Source organism: Perca fluviatilis, chromosome 11 (genome assembly GCF_010015445.1).
Source record: "Perca fluviatilis chromosome 11, GENO_Pfluv_1.0, whole genome shotgun sequence".
NCBI classification, from domain to species: Eukaryota; Metazoa; Chordata; class Actinopteri; order Perciformes; family Percidae; genus Perca; species Perca fluviatilis.
Genome location: NC_053122.1, coordinates 25,972,566 through 25,992,449, shown reverse-complemented (window position 1 = coordinate 25,992,449; position 19,884 = coordinate 25,972,566). Strand labels below are relative to the sequence as shown.

At 39.5% G+C, this 19,884-nt stretch overlaps 1 protein-coding gene and 1 long non-coding RNA gene across 2 annotated transcripts; both read left to right on the top strand.

The window, feature by feature from the left end:
• The first annotated feature begins 240 nt into the window (after positions 1–240).
• On the top strand, positions 241–2,993 carry LOC120568967. Its single transcript, XR_005640814.1, has 3 exons — positions 241–620; positions 1,870–2,088; positions 2,702–2,993. It is a non-coding gene; the product is annotated as an uncharacterized LOC120568967 (long non-coding RNA).
• A 509-nt stretch (positions 2,994–3,502) lies between these two features.
• Positions 3,503–19,719, top strand: LOC120568966 (cullin-3). Its single transcript, XM_039816737.1, has 16 exons — positions 3,503–3,790; positions 6,335–6,532; positions 6,965–7,078; positions 8,709–8,869; positions 9,072–9,186; positions 9,277–9,505; positions 9,628–9,773; positions 14,046–14,224; positions 14,371–14,524; positions 16,095–16,202; positions 17,458–17,582; positions 17,685–17,781; positions 17,908–18,042; positions 18,236–18,422; positions 18,826–18,971; positions 19,174–19,719. Exons 1-16 carry the CDS (start codon positions 3,731–3,733, stop codon positions 19,303–19,305), a joined length of 2,286 nt encoding a protein of 761 aa, XP_039672671.1. The 5' UTR covers positions 3,503–3,730; the 3' UTR covers positions 19,306–19,719.
• The last annotated feature ends 165 nt before the right edge of the window (positions 19,720–19,884 follow it).

Genomic DNA, 19,884 nt, shown 5'->3' with positions numbered 1-19,884 from the left:
TGGACAAGTCAAGTACTGCAGGCATGGGTAGCATCATGCAAAATGTCTGGCCATTAAAAGGTACCGGACGCAACAAAGGGTGTATTGGCATGTCTACATAGTCCCATAGTCATGTCAGACGTTTTACAACCCCAAAGTAGTTGTTGAAGGCCTCTCGGTACTAAGTGTAAGCTGTCATGGTTGTGGTTTTCAGTTTTGTTATGTCCTGTTATATTTTGTCAAGTAATTCTGTGTGTTTTGCTTGCTTTGTGATACCCTGTTAGTTGTTCACTGTTTCGTTTTCCTAGCTCCTATTTTTGTATGTTTGCATGCTTTATTTCCTGCATTGTTTTGTAGTGTTCAGTTCCACGTGTCTGTATAGCTTTGTTTCCTGTTTGAGTCTGATTAGTCCCTAATATGTTTCACCTGTTCGCTCCCTCCCTGCTCATTTGCCCCTGTATAAAATGTCCTCTGTTCTGTTCAGTCTTTCGTCAGGTCCTCGTCCTAGGTTCAGTGTTTGTGCTTGGTCCCTGTTTACTGGTTTTTGTATCGGATCGTTTGGCATCTTTTAGCTGTTTTGGACTTACCGGATCTTTATTTGGTTTTCCACTCTTGTTTGGTGTCTTGCTCAGCATCTACACGTAAGCCTGGGTTTTCTTTTCTAATAAATGCTACACCTGCATCTGCTCCTGGTTGTGTTGTGCATTTGGGTCCAGAACTGGGTCGTGACAAGCTGTACACAAAGATTTGGTCATAAGACAGATTCACTGCAGCAAACACTGATAACGACAATCAGAAACACCCATTGGTGATATGTATAATTACATCAGAAGGTGCATTAAGTTCAAGTGTCAGCAGTATATAAAACTACAAAGCCTCCTGGTTGGATTCAGATTAATGAGTGTGTGATACTAATCATCTGCCCAAAAGATCTGGCATAAAAAACTCTTTGCAATATTATGATCTTTTGCATTTGTCAGTAAATATGTACAGCACTACCTTTAAGAGCCCATCCCCTCAGTGAATCGACTATTATTAAAGTCGTTATGTGTCCATGACACATTTATAAGGCAATCTAAAGTGGATCTAGTGATATGGAAGGTGTGATATAGAAGTGTAATCAGAGTGTGTTCAGTGAACACTGACAGTTGTTGTCAGAGTAGAGGTCCTACAGACTTGACAATTTCAACCAGAAGAGGTCAGTAAAACAATGCTTTTCTGCTTGGTGTTAGGTTACTCTTTAAGCATGATGCTAGGACTACTAGACACTAGAGAGCAGCAGAGTAGCACCAAAAAGGCACTCACGGACTCATACTTTCTCCTCTAAACAGTGCACATATGATGCATACAGTATGTTCTTACTATAAAGCCTCATACATTAAATATTTATAAGTACGTACAAATAAACACAATCACACAGCAGTTATCTGGTTATTCATTACGCTTATTGTCACTGTGTTATGGGTTTAACTGTGTGTACAGTTTTAGATTTGTGTGAATGCAGGTAAGTGTGACCCCCAAAATTAGGATATTGGTGTGGAAAATGAGAGGTCTGTTTTGATATACCTCACATACTAAACCCATTTTGTGGCTTCTTTGTCCATTTTAGCCACACTGAGTTTAAAGGAGAAGCAGTTCACCCTTGACACAGACTGTGAGACCAAAGGCTATGTCTCTCCCAAGTTCCTATTGTGGCTTTATGTTGACAGAGTAGATGAATATTTAACAGGAGGAAGGAAAGTGGTAGGCATCAGATCACTAAGAAGAAAATAACTCTGTCCCTATCACGTGAGTAGACTATCAATGGTCTGATGACAGACTAGATCGCTGCTTTTGATGTGTGTTGAGGCTTCTACACATATAGCCAATGTGTAGACGCTGTGTTTGCAGGTCAGCTGGGGTCAAGTTGTGTGTTGTATGCAGATCCAGGCAGGGTAGAAATGTGTGCAGTTAGCACAATGGACAGCGAACAAAGGCTTATACAGGTGATCAGCGCCATGCGGATGGAAATCAGAAAGCTGGAGCTGGAGAACATAGGCCTGAGGAGGACAGCTGGAGCTAATCTCCGAAAGAATGCAACAGTTCCCATCATGACACCAGAATGCAGAGGTAGACTTTTTTTTGTTCTTCTAGACTTTCTTTTTATTAGCACTATGTAAGCTATGACTGTAACATGTAGGGCTGCAACTAACGATTATTTTCATAGTTGATTAATCCGTTGATTATTTTCTCGATTAATCGATTAGTTTGGTCTATAAAATGTCAGAAAATGGTGAAAAATGTGGATCAGTGTTTCCCAAACGCCCAAGATGACGTCCTCAAATGTCTTGTTTTGTCCACAACTCAAAGATATTCAGTTTACTGTCACAGAGGAGAGAAGAAACTAGAAAATATTAACATTTAAGAAGCTGGAATCAAAGAATTTTTACTTTTGTAATTACTCAAACCGACTAATCGATTGTCAAAATAGTTGGCGATTAATTTAAAAGTTGACAACTAGCTAATCAATTAGCCTAATCTTTGCAGCTCTATTAACATGATAGGGTGTGGTAATTAACTGTGTGGCTTTACTGTAGCAACTCTAATGTATGTTCTTGGTTTAACATTCTGATAGCCTAATATTCCCATTTTGCTTTAAAAAAAAAAAAATCTATTTAAGTGTCTTGGTTTTCCATGGACTCACCAATTTGCTGTTATTAATATTTGTCTTTATCTCATTCAGAGAGCGTCGTCATGACAGTGAGAAGATATTCCATCTTCCAGCCGTTGGTCAATCATCGGAATTTGCAGTTGGGCAATTCTAAAAGTGAGCGGTGGACTGGAAAACAGAAAAGATGAAAATTAGCATAGTGTTGAACTGTATCTGACACCGGCACAGAGAGTGGTCGTGTAACGTAGGTTCTGTTAAAACAGTTCCAGCTCTTGGGTTGGCGGCCTGGTCTAAAACTCTGTTAATTGGCACAAAATTGTGTAGGTTATCACTGTCACGAAATAAAATTGTGTTATGCCCTCGGTGCGTTTTTTTCAATGCAACTTTTTAAGTTGAACCAGTTATTTTCTTCTTCTTCTTTGAGTTTTAACTGCAGCTTTCATCCTTAATATTGCACTACTGCCATCTTCTGAAGCTAATTACCTCCTACAGTCCAGTATGTGAAATGTTTCTCCTGTTCTCAAAGCTGACCGAGGATGTTCGGTCTTGTCCACTTTCACCACGTTCTTTACTCCTGCACCTTTTATCCAAATCGTTTCCTTTCGTCCAACATGTCCTTTATCTCTGATACATATGTCCTGCAACTAACAAGCACATGCTCTACAGTTTCTGACACCTCACAATGATAACACAAACCACTTGAACGCTTCCCTGTAAAATATGTGTGCTGTTTATGTATTTTGTCGCTGTACTGTTACACTAATATTATCAAATGTAACCGTTAGCTAATGTCAATATAACCGCTATGATATGAGTGAGCAGTTAACCTGTGGAATGCACCTGACAGTAGTGACTTTATTCTCGCGAGATTTTGGCGTTGCGCAGTGGAGTACAGCCGTCCGCCATCACTGCATACAAGCTAACATTAGCCAAAATCCACTGAGAAGAGAGCGAGTGACAACAACATAACAGACCGACCTAATTCCTGAAGGGGAGGTCGCTGAGTTTCTCTGCTGCTTTCCTTGCGTAGAAAACAAACTAGCAACTGCCTTTCATGTAGTCTTAAAGTCAACTTAGAAACGAAAGTCGTTCTAACTAATCATGTCCAACCTCAAAGGCGGCACCAAGAAGGACACCAAGATGAGGATACGAGCCTTTCCTGTAAGTATTTTCCTGCTCTGTGAGAACTGAGACGCTAACTATGGGTCTCGAGTGCCGGGGTCGGGGATGACAGGTCTCTATGTTAGCAACTGCCTGCTAGCTAGCTGGTCAAACGAGAAAAACATGTCATTGTCAGGTGAAAATTGCTATTAGCTGGACATATTACCCGAAGAACATTAGCTAGCTATGGTATCAGTTACGTTTATTTAGCTAACGTTAGTTAGCTTCTTGGTTTGAAAATGCTATCGTCGTTTGACATGAACTGATGTTAGCATAAGAAAACTTCGTTAGTGACATATTAGCAAATGGTAGCTAACGTTAGCTAAGTAGCAGGCCTGATAAGGTTAGCTAACTTAACGCTAGCCAAGTTGCAATCAGTCAGCAAGTATCATTACGCCACCGGTATGGTAACGGCGAGCTCTTTTGGCTGTTAAAGATGGCAATTAACACATTATCATGTAACGTAGTCTGTGTTAGCTTGAGAGCTAACGCAACTTCAGCCTAACGTGAGACAAACGTTAACAGTAAACATGCCTACGGTAACTTGAGTAAGTTAACGTTAGTTCATGTTGTTGACGTCAACCTAGCAACCTACTAATACCACTGTCAAAATTAATTCACCAACATCTGCTTATCACTGGGCTGAATTACATATTCACTTACTCAATTAGTCAATGTTATGAGTGCAGTTGTCATGTTTTGGGATATGCAGTCGTTTCTAACTTGCCTAGCCCTTGCTTATGAGAAACAGGTATCACCCTGAACCTTGTAATCTGACAGGGAAAGCTGTCAGGGTTTAATCACAGCAAGCCAGCAGGGAATCCCTTGCCCTTGCAACATCCTTCCATTCCTTTTTGAGGTTGCTAGTGTGAAACACAGACAAATGTTTTTTCATCTGTTGGGTATCCAGAATTATGAGTGGGTGTCCTGCAGAATGAGTCAGTGAGCAGATGAGTGATTGAACACACTTTATCCTTGCTCAGATGTTGAGTTTAAGAGCAAGTGCAACACCAGTTTGACCATCACCAGTTGATCCCATTACAGCTCATGTATTTCCAGTAGCTATTGAGACATACTGATCCTGTTATCTCTTAACTCTGACTAGGATAATAATTAGATTTGAACTGGAATTTGGGCAGGTCATCAGTCACATCTGGCACCGAACGGCTTCCCTTCTGGTCAAGTTCTTCTCAGGTTCATGATCGACTCTAAAGTGCTCATATTATGCTTTTTCCCTTTCCTTTATTGTGTTTATCTTTTTTGTGCATGTTATAGTCTTACAAAGTGAAAAAGCCCAAAGTCACTTACCATCTCCAACAGAAAACCCTGTTCACAAACTGCTCCAAACAGCTCTATTGCAGTCCAGCCTTTACTTCATTGACAAATGTGCGTCACTTTTTAACACACGTTATAATGCTCGCCTAGCTGCCAGCGTGGCACACCTTCATACTCTGCTTCTTAATGGCTAGAAGTCCTTACCTAGGTACTGCGCATGTGTGACTCCCAACAAAGATGGAACAGAAGTGCGATGCCTCACTCAGTAGCTAAAAGAGAGAGCTCAACACACAGGGTGAAAAGATGAGCTGCAGCAATGTGCAGTACAAAAAATGTTTGGCATTTTTTGAAAATTAAACCATGTAAACCTGTTCTGATGTAACCTCTAAATACAGTTATGAAAATGAGCCTAATATGAGCACTTTTAAGAAGTGAGTTAAAGAAGTGGTGAGATATTTTTATGAAAAAAAAAAAAAAAAAAAAAAAAGAAAAAATGGAAAAAAAAAAAAAAAAAAAAAGAAAAAAAAAAAATTTTATTCTACCCAACAGATAGGCAGAAACAACAAAATATTATGATTTAAAATTAATAATTTCATGCTTACCTTTTGACTTGTTGAAAATACTAGAAAGTTAAGTGTAGTTAGAGATGATTATTTGGAAAGTTTAACCCATCAAAGGTGGTAGAGACGTTTGACACACTTCACGGCTGCTCTCTATCTTCTCATTCATTCTCTTTACAGCTTTGGAGCTACAGTTTGGAAGAAAAGTTTAGACCCAGGGACTTTGCCTTGGCTTACTGACTTTAATTAGCTTCATGTCAAATGTATTAGAGGGGGGGTTATAACTTACGTTTTAATTATATTCAGGCTTAAAGTTAGCCATAATTAAGAGCGTTCTGCTTTGAATGACAGGTGGGCTGCTGCCACAGGAAGTGAGCATAGACTGTAGGCTTCATTCAGCCCGCCTCACCTCCATCCACGCTGCACCTCTTTGCCCATTTTTGGATTAGCCGACGTCAGGCACTGCCAAGATGGCGTGGACATAGCTTTAGAAAGCTGCAATACCATTGGTCATTAACAATGTAGAGCATATACTGGACCTGTATTATGCATATGTGTCCTTTTTACAAGTAGTCTATAATTTTGTATCTAATTGTATTTCACACATTAATCCTTGACACTACTGTTGTCATCTACTTATACCATGTAAAAAATAATGAAGAATAGACATTTTTCAGGTAAACGCACTCCTCTTTTTGTCCCTCCCTAGATGACAATGGATGAGAAGTATGTGAACAACATCTGGGACCTTCTAAAGAATGCTATCCAGGAGATCCAGAGGAAGAATAACAGTGGGTTAAGCTTTGAGGAGCTGTACAGGAATGCCTACACCATGGTGCTCCACAAGCATGGGGAAAAGCTCTACACAGGCCTGAGGGAGGTCGTCACAGAGCACCTCATCAACAAAGTAAACATTTTCCTTGCTAATGCAGCTCTTTTTATGAAAATCATTAACAGAAAAGAGATGAGAAACATTGAAATGTGAGATAATCAATGATAATTAATTGCTATTGTGTCTTTGTTTCAAGTTTCCATTTATTTTTTGGGCTACTGTCACTTTATAGATATAAAAAAAAAAAAAAGTGAAACTTTTAATAGCAAAGAACATGTTTGAGTGATGTTTGATTATATTAACAATAACATAAACAAGCTTATACACCCATCTTTTACTAAGGTTAAATGGACTTAATGGACTTTGTATACTAAATTTCTAGACCGCTATGAGGTCCAGCTGTTGTAAACTCCCCTCTCCCCTTTAAATAATTTTTGTCCTTGTTGTTTATCAGTCACATCAGAAATAACTTGATGTGACCTCAATTTTGTCAATCTGTATTTTCAGGTACGGGAAGATGTCTTAAACTCTCTAAATAATAACTTTCTGCAAACACTGAATCAGGCCTGGAATGACCATCAGACTGCCATGGTTATGATCAGAGACATCCTCATGTACATGGTAAATAGGATGTTGTGCTCTCTTGTCATACTCATTTCTTATGAATCGTTCTGTAGTTGTAGATTAATAACCGTACAAAGATATTTAACATTGCACAATGCCGTGATGGATGTTACTTTGTTTTTGTTTTGTCAGTGAGACCATAATTATATTTGTCCTATGGGTTATGTTGCCTCTGCAAGGAGATCATTTGTGCTTGTCCCCTGTCATGAATAATGTTGTGCTTTTGAAGAAATAGCCTTTTTGTTTCAAACTGTGACCAACCTACATCCTATTCTGGAGTTTGTAAGTTGCTGTTTTATTTGTGGTCCTAACATTGAGCTTCTGTTGCTGTATTTATTTGTTGTGTTGGAAAACTGGCAGGACTAGTTGATTTACTTTAGCAGCAAGTCCAAAATGTTTGTGGGGGTGTGTGTGAGTAAGTGAGCCCTCGATGATAGGCGCAAGTGTAGGCTAAACAATTACACAGTCAGTACAGAGACTACACAGCTCTCCTGGGGTTCTTTTGTTCTGCACTCTCCTTTTTCCTGTTCTGTTCTTACCCCGGACAGTTGGCTTTCTGGTGTTTAACTACAGCAGACTCACTACATATATACAATGAGAGCAGCCTGCTGACCTCTAGAGGAGAGCCAGACAGATGTAGCAAGTGTGACTTTGCTGTTCTCACCCTGTGTATTTATCTTTTTGGAAGCCACAGCCTCTCTTTAGGCCCTGGAGACATTATTTATTTGTCTAGGAGACGTAGGGTGATGTACATTTTACCTGTTACCTGCCATATCTAATTTTTTATATATAGCATTTTATTTAGGATGTAATCTAAGAAATGCAATTTCATTCACTATTCAAATGAAGAAGAAAAAAGAGGCATCCGAACCAAACCCTATAAGCTCATAAAACGGGCTTTTGGAAATTGGCAGGACTAAACTCTTGTTTTTTTGCACAACAGCCCTGCATATCGCATTATGATGCCACGAAATATCCTGGAAGTCTAGTAGAAACCACCACCTCTAATTCTGCACTGGCTTATATTTGTCACTCTAGATATTTGTAATGTCAAATCTTGATACTGTGATGCATTGTATATATTTTAATCACTCACATCCCCCTTGAATATTTATGCTTTCTGGAAGGGGCTTATGTCGTGACCCTGTGTTTTCTAGGAATAATTAAGACACGTACCGGTCATGTCTTCAGACGCCAGGAACACACTACACGCTGAAGCCCCGCGAATAGCCGTGGGCGCCGAAATGAAAATAGCTCGGCTTCACGGCGGTGTGTTTCTGGCCTGATGTTCTAATGAACTTTATAAAAGCTTTCTTTGCATCCTGTCAGTAGGATTGTATAGTATATAATGAAAGGTTTGCTGGCATATCTAGCACCAGTTAAAGGTACTTTGCAACACATTGGGTCACAGTGGATGTGGTTTTGTTAACACTGGTCAGCATACAAACTACTTAAAATACAGACTTGTGAAGTGAGAGTGGGTGAATACATCTCATTAAAACTGTGTACTCTATACAGTAGTTACTGTGCTTTTAAATGAATGTAATTGAGTCAGTTTGGGCCATAGTACTTCTTACATACATACAGTATTCAATGTCTTTTATAACCTCATTCTCTTATCTCGCAGGACCGGGTCTATGTTCAACAAAACAATGTGGAGAATGTGTACAACCTCGGCCTCATCATATTCAGGGACCAGGTGGTGCGCTACGGCTGCATTCGAGACCATCTACGACAGACGTTACTGGACATGATTGCTCGTGAGAGGAAGGGAGAGGTTGTAGACAGGTATGCAGGAGTAGCACTTCACGGCTTGATCTGAAGGATTGCTGTAACTGTGGGCCTGCTCCAGGATGGTGACATGCAGCAAGTTAACTATCATGGCACAATCATGCATTTACTTTTTGTTGCTTTTTTTTGTGTTGCAATGTATTTTTATTTTTAATAATTGCTAATATGAAAGCCCTGGTGTTTTTGTCATCCGTTGCAGGGGCGCCATCAGAAACGCCTGCCAGATGCTGATGATTCTTGGCCTGGATGGCAGGTCTGTATATGAGGAAGACTTTGAGGGTCCTTTCTTAGATATGTCAGCGGAATTCTTCCAGGTAAGTCTTTGGTAGGTTCTTGATGTCTTATGTTTTTGTAGCCACTCAAAATCTTTTAATAAAACAAATGCACAATATATGCTCTTTCAGATGGAGAGCCAAAAGTTCCTAGCAGAAAACAGTGCCAGTGTCTACATTAAGAAGGTAGAGGCCAGAATCAATGAAGAGATAGAGCGAGTTATGCATTGCCTCGACAAGACTACAGAGGAGCCCATTGTCAAGGTGGTGGAAAGGGAGCTAATTTCTAAACACATGAAGACCATTGTGGAGATGGAGAACTCTGGCCTGGTTCATATGCTCAAGAACGGCAAGACAGAAGGTAAAAGCTTTTGCCAAATTCAATGAAAGAATTGCATTTTTATTTCAAAATTAAGAATTGCAAAGTAGTTTTTTGTAGTAGTTTGTTTCTCATAATTTCCCCCGACCATGTCTCCCTCTCAGACCTGGCATGCATGTACAAGCTGTTTAGTCGTGTGCCAAATGGCCTGAAAACGATGTGCGAGTGTATGAGCTCTTACTTGAGGGAGCAAGGAAAAGCTCTGGTGTCAGAAGAGGGAGAGGGCAAGAACCCTGTCGACTATATCCAGGTATGCTGGTTGAACAACACAACTTTATATGTTACTTGAATGTGGGCGGTTTATGTATATCTCTGTGCAAGTGCGTGGGTGTTGAGTGTGAATGTGTATCTGTATGTCAGACACACAGGAACAAGTTGACAGGAACTGATCATCTTGAAGTACTTAATGTAAAACGTTTAGCTTGATTTCTTAACACAGCAATAGAAATGATCAGCCGTGGCCATTAAACTGCAAATTAAATATAAAACAATAAAGTCAATAAATAACTTGAACGAATCAATAAAAATAACAATTTAAACAAGAAATCAATCAAAAGACATAAATTAAGACATAAATCCCCGTTTGTAAAGACCTACAAAAACTTAACCTAAAATAATAAAAGTGCTAGTAGTGCTCTCGATGACCACCCTCACAAAAGCAACATGCGTGTCAGTGATGTTCCTCCACCTGAAATATGCACTGAGGAATATTATTTCCCCCACGTTCTGCTTCATGATGAGTCGAGGGACACTTCGTGGGACACATACGCTTGATTGATTGATTGATCCAATCCATTTTATTTATATAGCACATTTAAAAAACAAAGGTTTACAAAGTGCTGAACAATGGTAATGAGAGTAATGACATTTTATATCCCAAGGTCAACTTCTGTGACATCTTTAAGGACCGAGCACCAATGACAGTCTATTGAAACCGAAGGAATTAGTATTATGTTACTATAATTATTCAACGCCATAACTCTTAACGATCAGACTGATGTCATTAAGTGGCGTATATGTATGACACGCCAATTCGTATGCCATTATTGGCATGTTATCAAGGTGCATACTCGCTTTTTGGCGTGTTTATCAACGCTGTTTGGCCTCCATTGACTTACATTACCTTGCGATTGCGTGTCAGTTTACGCCGTAGCGAGTAGTATGAAAGGGCAAAAATCCGCGTAGGGAGGTTGGTCAGGGTGGTGGATGGGTCAAACACTTTGACCCAGGAGACCAGGGATCAAGTCCCACGTGTCACGTTTCCTTTGAGTCCCGTTTCCTAAACTCAACCGTCGCTTTCTTCTTTTCCTAAACCCAGCCCCTTAGAGTACTGCTCTAAAATGAATGATGTGAATCTGGACCAGCAAACACCATTTTCAGCAGCGACCCAGAGCTGTAAAAAAAATTTGAGGGATGGACAACACACATTTGTTATTGTATCATGGATAATCTTATCATCCCTCGTGTTGCACCACACAGCGGAAATTAGCATAGTATGTTTATTTCAAACACCCGGTAAGCGTATGAATATGGGACCTAAGCGCTGCCGCGTGGTGATATAGTGGCAACTGGAGCAAACAAAGTAGTTCTGCCATTTTGGAGCAAGGGGATTAGAAAAAAGCATTAATAAACATTCAGTGACAATTCTGTGTTGTAGTGCAACCTTAAAACATATTTTTTTAGCTGTGGGTCACTACCTAAAATTGTGTTCTTTGCAGGTCTATATCTACTTTATTTAGAGCAGCACATCACTGGTCAAGCTCTGGTTTTCCCTTAAGGGAAGAACTTGACGGGTAAAACTTGGAGGATCTAATACACTCAAAAGGAATAACAAATACAACTATTTAAGAAGGAATCCAAACTATCACATAAAGCTGAATTTGTGGTTGTAGAACGACAACATTGTTTCAATGAGGGAGGCAAAGTTTGCAAGCAAGTTGTGGAAAGGTTGAAAGGTGGATATGTTTTCTGCCATTATTTGAACAATATGAAGACCGGTGAAAGAAAAGCTGGAACTCTGACAATGGCCTCAGACAAGATTCTACCACTCATAATAACCTAGAGTGGTGTTCTGGTTAAAGGGTAACCATTGTTTACAAAAAAGGGGTGAGAGATACAGTATGGTCAGAATAGAGGGGATACTGAGAAAAATGTGTGAAGAGGTGCAGGAAAGGATTGAGAGAGTCTGTTTTTTTTTTTTACCTGCAATTCAATCTGAGGGCTGGCTATTTTTCTTGGAAGTCCTTGATCAATGGGTTTTCCTGAGGGATCTTCTGGCCATGAAGGGCTAAGGTCCTTTTCTATCAACAATTGGTTCCTCTCTCTTTTCTCAACTTCATGAATAATTTGTAGTCTCATTTCTTCCAGACTGCCCTGGGTTTCTCCTCTGGGAAAGTTTGGAAGGGTAGTTCACTTCAGCTAGTTTTTTATGTTGGAGTGGGGGTGCACTTTGTCAGGGCTGTTTATGCTCCTTCTGCCTGCATTGACGGCCACCTCCACACATCTTTGGCCAGCTTTATACAATTAAATTCCCCATCTTAGAAAACAGACTGACTTCACTGAGTTGCCAACTTGAAATTCACAAACATTACCCAAACGTATAATGTAGGTTTATTTGTAAAGCTACAAAAGAAATGCTCCAAATAGTTTTATTTTTTTAAGAACACCGCTAACATTTTACGTTATTTTAAGTTGGCGTTACCTTAATACCTTGAGATATTTGTAGAAGTTCAGCTAATACAAGTTTGCCATTTCATTAGCTGACTTAACATCATGCAGATATTATGACTGTGCATTAGCCTTAACTTAATCATGAATAAAGGTAATTACATTTACCAGTTTAGGGCACTTCACATAAACAGCTGCGACACCCTCGCGAAAAGAGGTAGCAGCTTACATTAAAGGGTTAACGGTGACCGCCCACCTTTTGAACAGTTCTGGAAGTGATTTTCCCCATTTAATTACTCCATTGATGTTCCAGAAAATGCATAGAAAGTGTTTTTAGTCTGCAACCAAGCCAACCAATTATGAGATGAATCATGAGCATAAAACATTTGATTTAGCGAAAGGGGAAAAAAAGGGCAAAGGTACAAGAATGTGTACATAACGATCATATAGTTAGTGGTATATAGTGGTAGCAGTTCATTAGCTGTTAGTGGGTGTGGTAAACATTCCCATGTTAACAGCAAGCTCCACCAATCAGAAGTCGCTGTTAGGTTTAGGATTGTTTAGGTAGTATAGTACTTCTCCATGACATTGTTTTTCTTAAAGCAAGGTTGATATACAAATGTGTGGCTTCTACAGAAGCATATACTGTCATTTCACAATACCATAGCTCGTGGTAAGTCTAATTTGGATGGTTAAGACATTATGGCTAATAATCAATATCTGGTGGCCGGGTTAGCTCAGTTGGTAGAGCAGGCGCACATATATAGAGGTTTACTCCTCGAAGCAGCGGCCGCGGGTTCGACTCCGACCTGCGGCCCTTTGCTGCATGTCATTCCCCCTCTCTCTACCCTTTCATGCCTTCATCTGTCCTATGGAAATAAAGGCCTAAAATGTGTGAAAAAGAATCTTTAATAATCAATATCTGGATTCTGAAAATGGGATTTTCACTTCTGGAATCACACTATGGAGCTCTATTGCCTTGCCTGCTGTGACATTAATGTTACACAATTGGGCAGTGACGCAGTTAGAAAATGTGCACAAAGCACAGTCTAAAGATCAAAGATTTTCTTCATTATCATATCCTTACAATGTTACAACAAGCAAAGGAGGTTTGCCACTTTTTTATTTTTTTATTTTTTTTTGGTTTAGCTAACTTGAAAGTTGTTCCATGTGTGAACTCCCGTCGCTTGCGAAGGCAGCCATATTGGATTGATTTTTCTGGTAATGTCGTGACGTAGGTGGCCTCAGATGCTGCGTCGCTCTAACACTCGGTTGTCGAGCGAGCTAGAGAGTGCATGAAAAGGGGGTGTGCCATACGAAGCAGTGACTCAGAAATAAAACAATATTTTTGAATTGCTTCACGGAGGTTATGTTCTAAAGCACAAATAAATGCACCCACACATCCATGGGATGATGCCACATTGCCGGATAATTAGTGACTGCAGAGATTCATCCTGTCTGTTTCTGTGTGTCTGTGTCAGTTAAACTTGTACCCCAGTGTTGACGCCCAAAAATGTCTCACACACTGAAAGATGAGAAGAAAAGAGAAAATACAGTGCAGGGTCTCTGCAGATGCAGACACCACCACGCACATCTAGTCGGTCATAAGTGATTATTGAGAGGAATTACTTTTGTGTTAGTCTATGTTGTTTTTTAGGATGACACTGCATATTATTCCTTTTAAGAAAACCTATTAGTTTATTGTTGGGTTTACTTAATAGCTGGTTTTGATTGCTGTACCCATAATGCTTTTGATTATGAGGCACTGCTTGTTATTACAGTGTAATTTAAATTGTGATTAGGAGAGAAATGTGTTATAGATTATATCACCTCTTTGTAATTGCCTCCTCAACAGGGACTGCTAGACCTCAAGACACGATTTGATCGTTTCCTCCTCGAGTCTTTCAACAATGATAGACTCTTCAAACAGACCATAGCAGGAGACTTTGAGTATTTCCTCAACCTCAACTCCCGCTCCCCAGAGTACCTATCACTCTTTATTGATGACAAGCTCAAGAAGGGTGTCAAAGGGGTATCTTCTTCTAATTTTCTTTCAATGCAAAGCAAATATATTTTAGAATATATTTTTATGGTCTGTAAGAATATCATATTTTTTTTTTTTTTTTTTTTTTTTTTTTTTCCTGTTTTTTAAGTTTTTTTTTTTTTTTTTTACCTGTATGTACAGAACATGAGGTGGAGGTAGTCATGGTTTTTTTGTTTATGCAGGAGAAGGATGTGTTTGAAAGGTACTACAAGCAGCATCTGGGCCGCAGGCTGCTCAGCAACAAGAGTGTTTCAGACGACTCAGAGAAGAACATGATCTCCAAGCTCAAGGTAAAAAATAAAATAATACATTAGAAAGTTTAGAATACAGATGTTTATGTGTATCCCTACTTACTGCCATTGCCATTCATCCAGGTGACTCTTCTTGCTTAATGATGAATCTTGCAGAATCTTGCCATTTAAGGAGCTGATGGGATAACATTTCACTGGAATTTGACCTTGTACAATTTCATGTGACAAATTAGGGATGTCACGATGCAAAGAATCACCAACAAAAGTACACAATACTCGATACTGAAGTTGATACCACGGTGTATGAAAAAAGAGGAAAAAAAAGAAATACCTTTATTTAAATATTGGGGGGGAGGGGGGGTAGCGTCCTGTCACTCATCTTTCAGTGTTTTCTTTTAGTTTCAACTTTCTGTTATGGTGTGGAGGGGGCAAGGAGTGTGTGATTTACAAAAACGTCCTTTGGACAAATACATTTACGTTTCACTTGTCCATGCACAAAAGTCACTTGTCCGGGTAAAGATTTATTATTTTATACATTCTTTTTTGTGTTTTGCTAATGCAGAATTCAAACAAACCGTTGAAAGCATCCAAACTCTATCAACATTAATAAAATCCATTTGAAACGGTAGAAACAAACGTGTCCCAAGAATAGATTTCCCATTCAACAAGAAAAAGGGATCTCCAGACTCCATAATACAAAGTTATACTTTGCACGCCGGTGTGCAGAAGTTAATATATTGAGATTCTAAATTTCTCTATTCATATTTTAAAGGTTGTCATTACTTTCAGATTCCTAGTCAATATTCTGAGTTACTAAGTCAATATATTGAGATACTAAGTTATTGAGATTCTAAGTGAACATTTTAAAGGTTGTCATTACTTTCAGATTCCTAGTCAATATTCTGAGTTACTAAGTGAATATATTGAGATACTAAGTTATTGAGATTCTAAGTGAATATTTCAAATTTACTCATTACTTTGAGACTCTTAGTTTTTATATTCTGAGATACTGAGTCAATATAATGAGATACTAAGTCAATATTTTGACCAGAGGTAGTGGTGACTTGAACTTACACTATATCTAAAATAATTTTGTAGACATAACAATGGATTTTGCCACTAAATGTTGGTGTTAACTTTTTATTGAATTTTTTTTATACAATTTCACTTCCTACCCGGCAGGTGCTGATTTACCAAGGGATCCTTCAAAAGATGTAGCTACTTTACAGTTGATTATTACCTGATATTTAATCCAGCAAGTCGCGGAGCTGAGGTTTGTATTCGTTTCAAATCGGTAACATAGACGTAATGAGTGGCACATAACGTGAAGTAACATGCCATTTTATTTTGTTTGAGTTTTAACTTGTCCAGTGGGGCAAGTAAATTTCTCTTCCACTTGCCCTACAAAAAGTCCACTTGTCCCGGACAAGTGGATAAGCCTTAATGTCGAGCCCTGAAGTTGGTACCGAAGTATTGGTTCTCGTGCCATCCCTATGACAAATACAATTGTTAGATTATTTCTTCTTTTCTGCTCAGGTTGCCCTGTCGTCGCCCTGTCTAAGTCCCCGTCAGCAGTTTCAACTCACTATTCCGTCTTTCTCCTTTGCAGACAGAATGTGGCTGTCAGTTCACCTCGAAACTGGAAGGGATGTTTAGAGACATGAGCATCTCCAACACTACCATGGATGAGTTCAGGCAACACATACAAACCACGTCGGTAAGGCAGTCATACGGCTTTTCAGAGAAACCAAACACTAGTTATTCTAAACAAGGCACGTGTAAAAGCATGAACTCAATACAAGTACAATTCATGATCCATTTGTTTGAAGGAAGAACATTTGAAGCACAGGATTGGAAGTAGGTCTTTAATCATTAGTACTTTAAAGATATACCTTTTTATATTAGAATGTTGTGTGAATGTTGTGTACCAATTATTCTGCAATGGAGAGTAATAACTGTTATGTCATGTTATATAAAAAGTAGGGGTGTGTATCTCTCTCTTATAAGACCATCCGAAACGTATCTAGATGCATGGGCTACGATACGGTTCAGGGACGATACATTTTAATATGGAACGATTCAAATCGAATCAATGTTGAAGCGATTCGGTGCGATTTGATGATATACAATTCAATCTGATATACAGTTAATATTCGTTTAAAGTAAACGCATTCCTTTCCCATTATAAATTAAAATAAGCCAATTCTATAAAAGCGTTGCCTACCTTCAAATATATATTTTGTAAATAGACCAGGGAATATAGCAAAGCTAGGACATGCTAATAGTATAACTTCAACTTAATTAGCCAGCTACTTATAGCCAAATAATCATCCATATCAGCTCCATATTAAATGAAACTGCCTCCTTGCTGCTGTAATCTTAGAGACAGTAACTCAAACATAGGTCCACATTACACAGCCATTTTGAGTGAGAACACACATGAGCACAATAATACTCTTGTGAGTGTTAGCATGCGGCTATGCTAATGTACTGAACATCAGTTTACTCAGATGTTTATGAACACACACATGGATGGATGAGTCCCAGACCGCAGCTAGTACAATTTACAATATCTCCGATGTATTCCTCTTTCACTGCTAACTCCAAAAAACGAAACCTCGCAGTCGGCACGTTTCTTCTGCAAACCCAAACAAAGGCGCTTGAATGAACATGAATGACCAAGTCCTTAATCGCACAAATGATGAGGCTTTTGTCTCCGTCACACAAACGCACAGCAGTCTCTTCCAAACGCATTGCGCACACCACAGCAGCTTTGTTGGATTGACCGCAAAGCTTCGGTAGACCGATTCGTGATGTTAGACCCGGGCCATTGGCCCGATCTTGGTCCATTTAGACCGATCCAGGGGTCTGTGTATCGTTGCAGTCATATCTGTGATAATACGGCCGGATACCGATCTGTAACGGTGAATCTTTACACCCCTAATAAAATGTATATTATGCATCTCTTTCAGGCATCTCTAAGTGGTGTGGACCTCACAGTAAGAGTCCTCACTACTGGTTACTGGCCTACACAGTCGGCAACCCCCAAATGCACCATCCCCCCTTCTCCCAGACACGCCTTTGAAGTCTTTAGAAGGTAATGCTCTTAAATTCACTCCAATGTTTTACTATACACAGGGAGGCTCAGCGTGGCTCTGTGTGGTTTCTAAAGAACATGGTCCTGGCTTTTCTTCTACAGGTTTTACCTCGCTAAGCACAGTGGTAGACAGCTCACACTGCAACACCATATGGGCGGGGCAGACCTAAACGCAACTTTCTATGGAGCTATTAAAAAGGTAGACGCAGAATGCCATTTGCCTCGTTTATCAGAAACCACATATTTCAAGATACAATGTTGCTGTTCAGTATAATTTTTTAAGTTAAAGAGTTTCAATTCACCTTACCTTCTACTTCATCTGCAGGAGGACGGTTCAGAGGTGGGTGTGGGAGGGGCTCAGGTGACAGGCTCCAACACCCGGAAGCACATACTGCAGGTCTCCACCTTCCAGATGACCATCCTCATGCTCTTCAATAACAGAGAAAAGTGCACTTTCGAGGTGGGGACACAGTGAAGCACCTTTTAACTTGCTATCTTAATCTCACTCTTCCATTTGATCTTTTTGTCCGTGAAGGCTATTTTGATTACTGTATGACTTGCACGCATCCTTCTGAGGACAGAATTTTACAATAATATGTGCCCCCCCCCCCTTTTTTGTACAACCTTATCGCCTATTCTGTCCCCGTCTAAAGGAGATCCAACAGGAAACGGATATTCCTGAGCGGGAGTTAGTGCGAGCGTTGCAGTCTTTGGCCTGCGGGAAGCCGACGCAGAGAGTTCTCACCAAGGAGCCAAAATCTAAGGAGATTGAGAGCGGCCACGTGTTTACAGTTAATGATCAGTTTACTTCCAAACTGCACAGAGTCAAAATACAGACAGGTGGGCAAAGTTCTTGTATACCACATCTAACCCGTCACTACAAAAAGAAGTCTCGCCTCAATTGTGGGCCATTTTCTATCTAAAACGGTTGACTGTATTTTCAATCAGGTTTCATTTCTGGAGTTCTGGAAATCTGAAACCTGATACTATGGCCTTCTTTCTACTGCTAAATGGGTCATTACTACTGTGATTATAAAAGTTGATCATCATAAGTTATCTCACTAGCATTCAGTAACTGCAGTTTCAGTACCTTGTGGACGGCAGTAGATACGCCTTGAGCTCAGAATAGGAACTGAATCCCCCAGTATCATGTTGGGACTCCTTCTTTCTGCTGATATAAAACAGCACCTTGAGAGATTTACTACATTACAACTTATCTTGTTCCTGTGTCCTTCTTTCCCAGTTGCTGCTAAACAAGGTGAATCAGACCCTGAAAGGAAGGAGACGCGGCAGAAAGTGGATGATGACAGGAAGCATGAGATTGAGGCAGCCATTGTCCGAATCATGAAGTCGAGGAAGAAGATGCAGCACAATGTCCTGGTGGCGGAGGTAAGGAACTCCACGAGAATATACATTTTGGTCTTTTAATGGACAGCAATTTGAATCCAGTAATTATCCATTTCTTGATCCCAACATTTTCTAAATATTTATTATCGTGACACCATGTTCTGCAGAGAAATGTAATTTTAAAAGGCTAATTTTATGTTGATAATGTGCCTTTTTCTAACATTTTGTGACTTTGTGTTTTCAGGTAACTCAGCAGCTCCGAGCACGTTTTCTTCCGAGCCCTGTTGTAATTAAAAAGCGTATAGAAGGACTAATAGAAAGAGAATACTTGGCAAGGACGCCAGAAGATCGCAAAGTGTACACCTACGTTGCATAGAAGATGAACTGTGGATGAGAGGAGGAAGAGACTGGATTGGGGGGGCGGGGGCGGGATTTGTTGTTTTCTTTGGACTGTTGTTACGCATGGACTGGAAGTTTCTTTTAAAGACAAATGCTGGGAACCTGATTCATCCTCCCTTACAAAAACACAGTAAAACGCATAAATGTGGGAAGAAAATGTCAGCGCAGGAAAAAAAATCCATCAAAACTTGTAGATGATTTTTAAATCAGGCCCAGTCTTCCTATTCCCTGTGAGTTTTAATATGGATGGATCCAGCTTCAAGCTTTTCACTGTTTTACCCTTGTAGAGATCAAACTTGCAAAGAATCCCTTGGGAAAATGTGAATGCACCACATTATTTTTGTTTCAATACTGTATAAAAAAAAATAATAAAATTATTAAAAACAGCAAATGTGGATTGTTACAAAATAAAAATAGTGAGTATTGATGCTCTGTAGTTTTTCACAGAAATGTTCTGCTACATTTGACTCTTAGATACATATCCCCATTGTGATTTTTACATTGCAGTAAGTACGAAAACATCAATTCGGTCTAAAGATTGTAACTGAAATCTCTC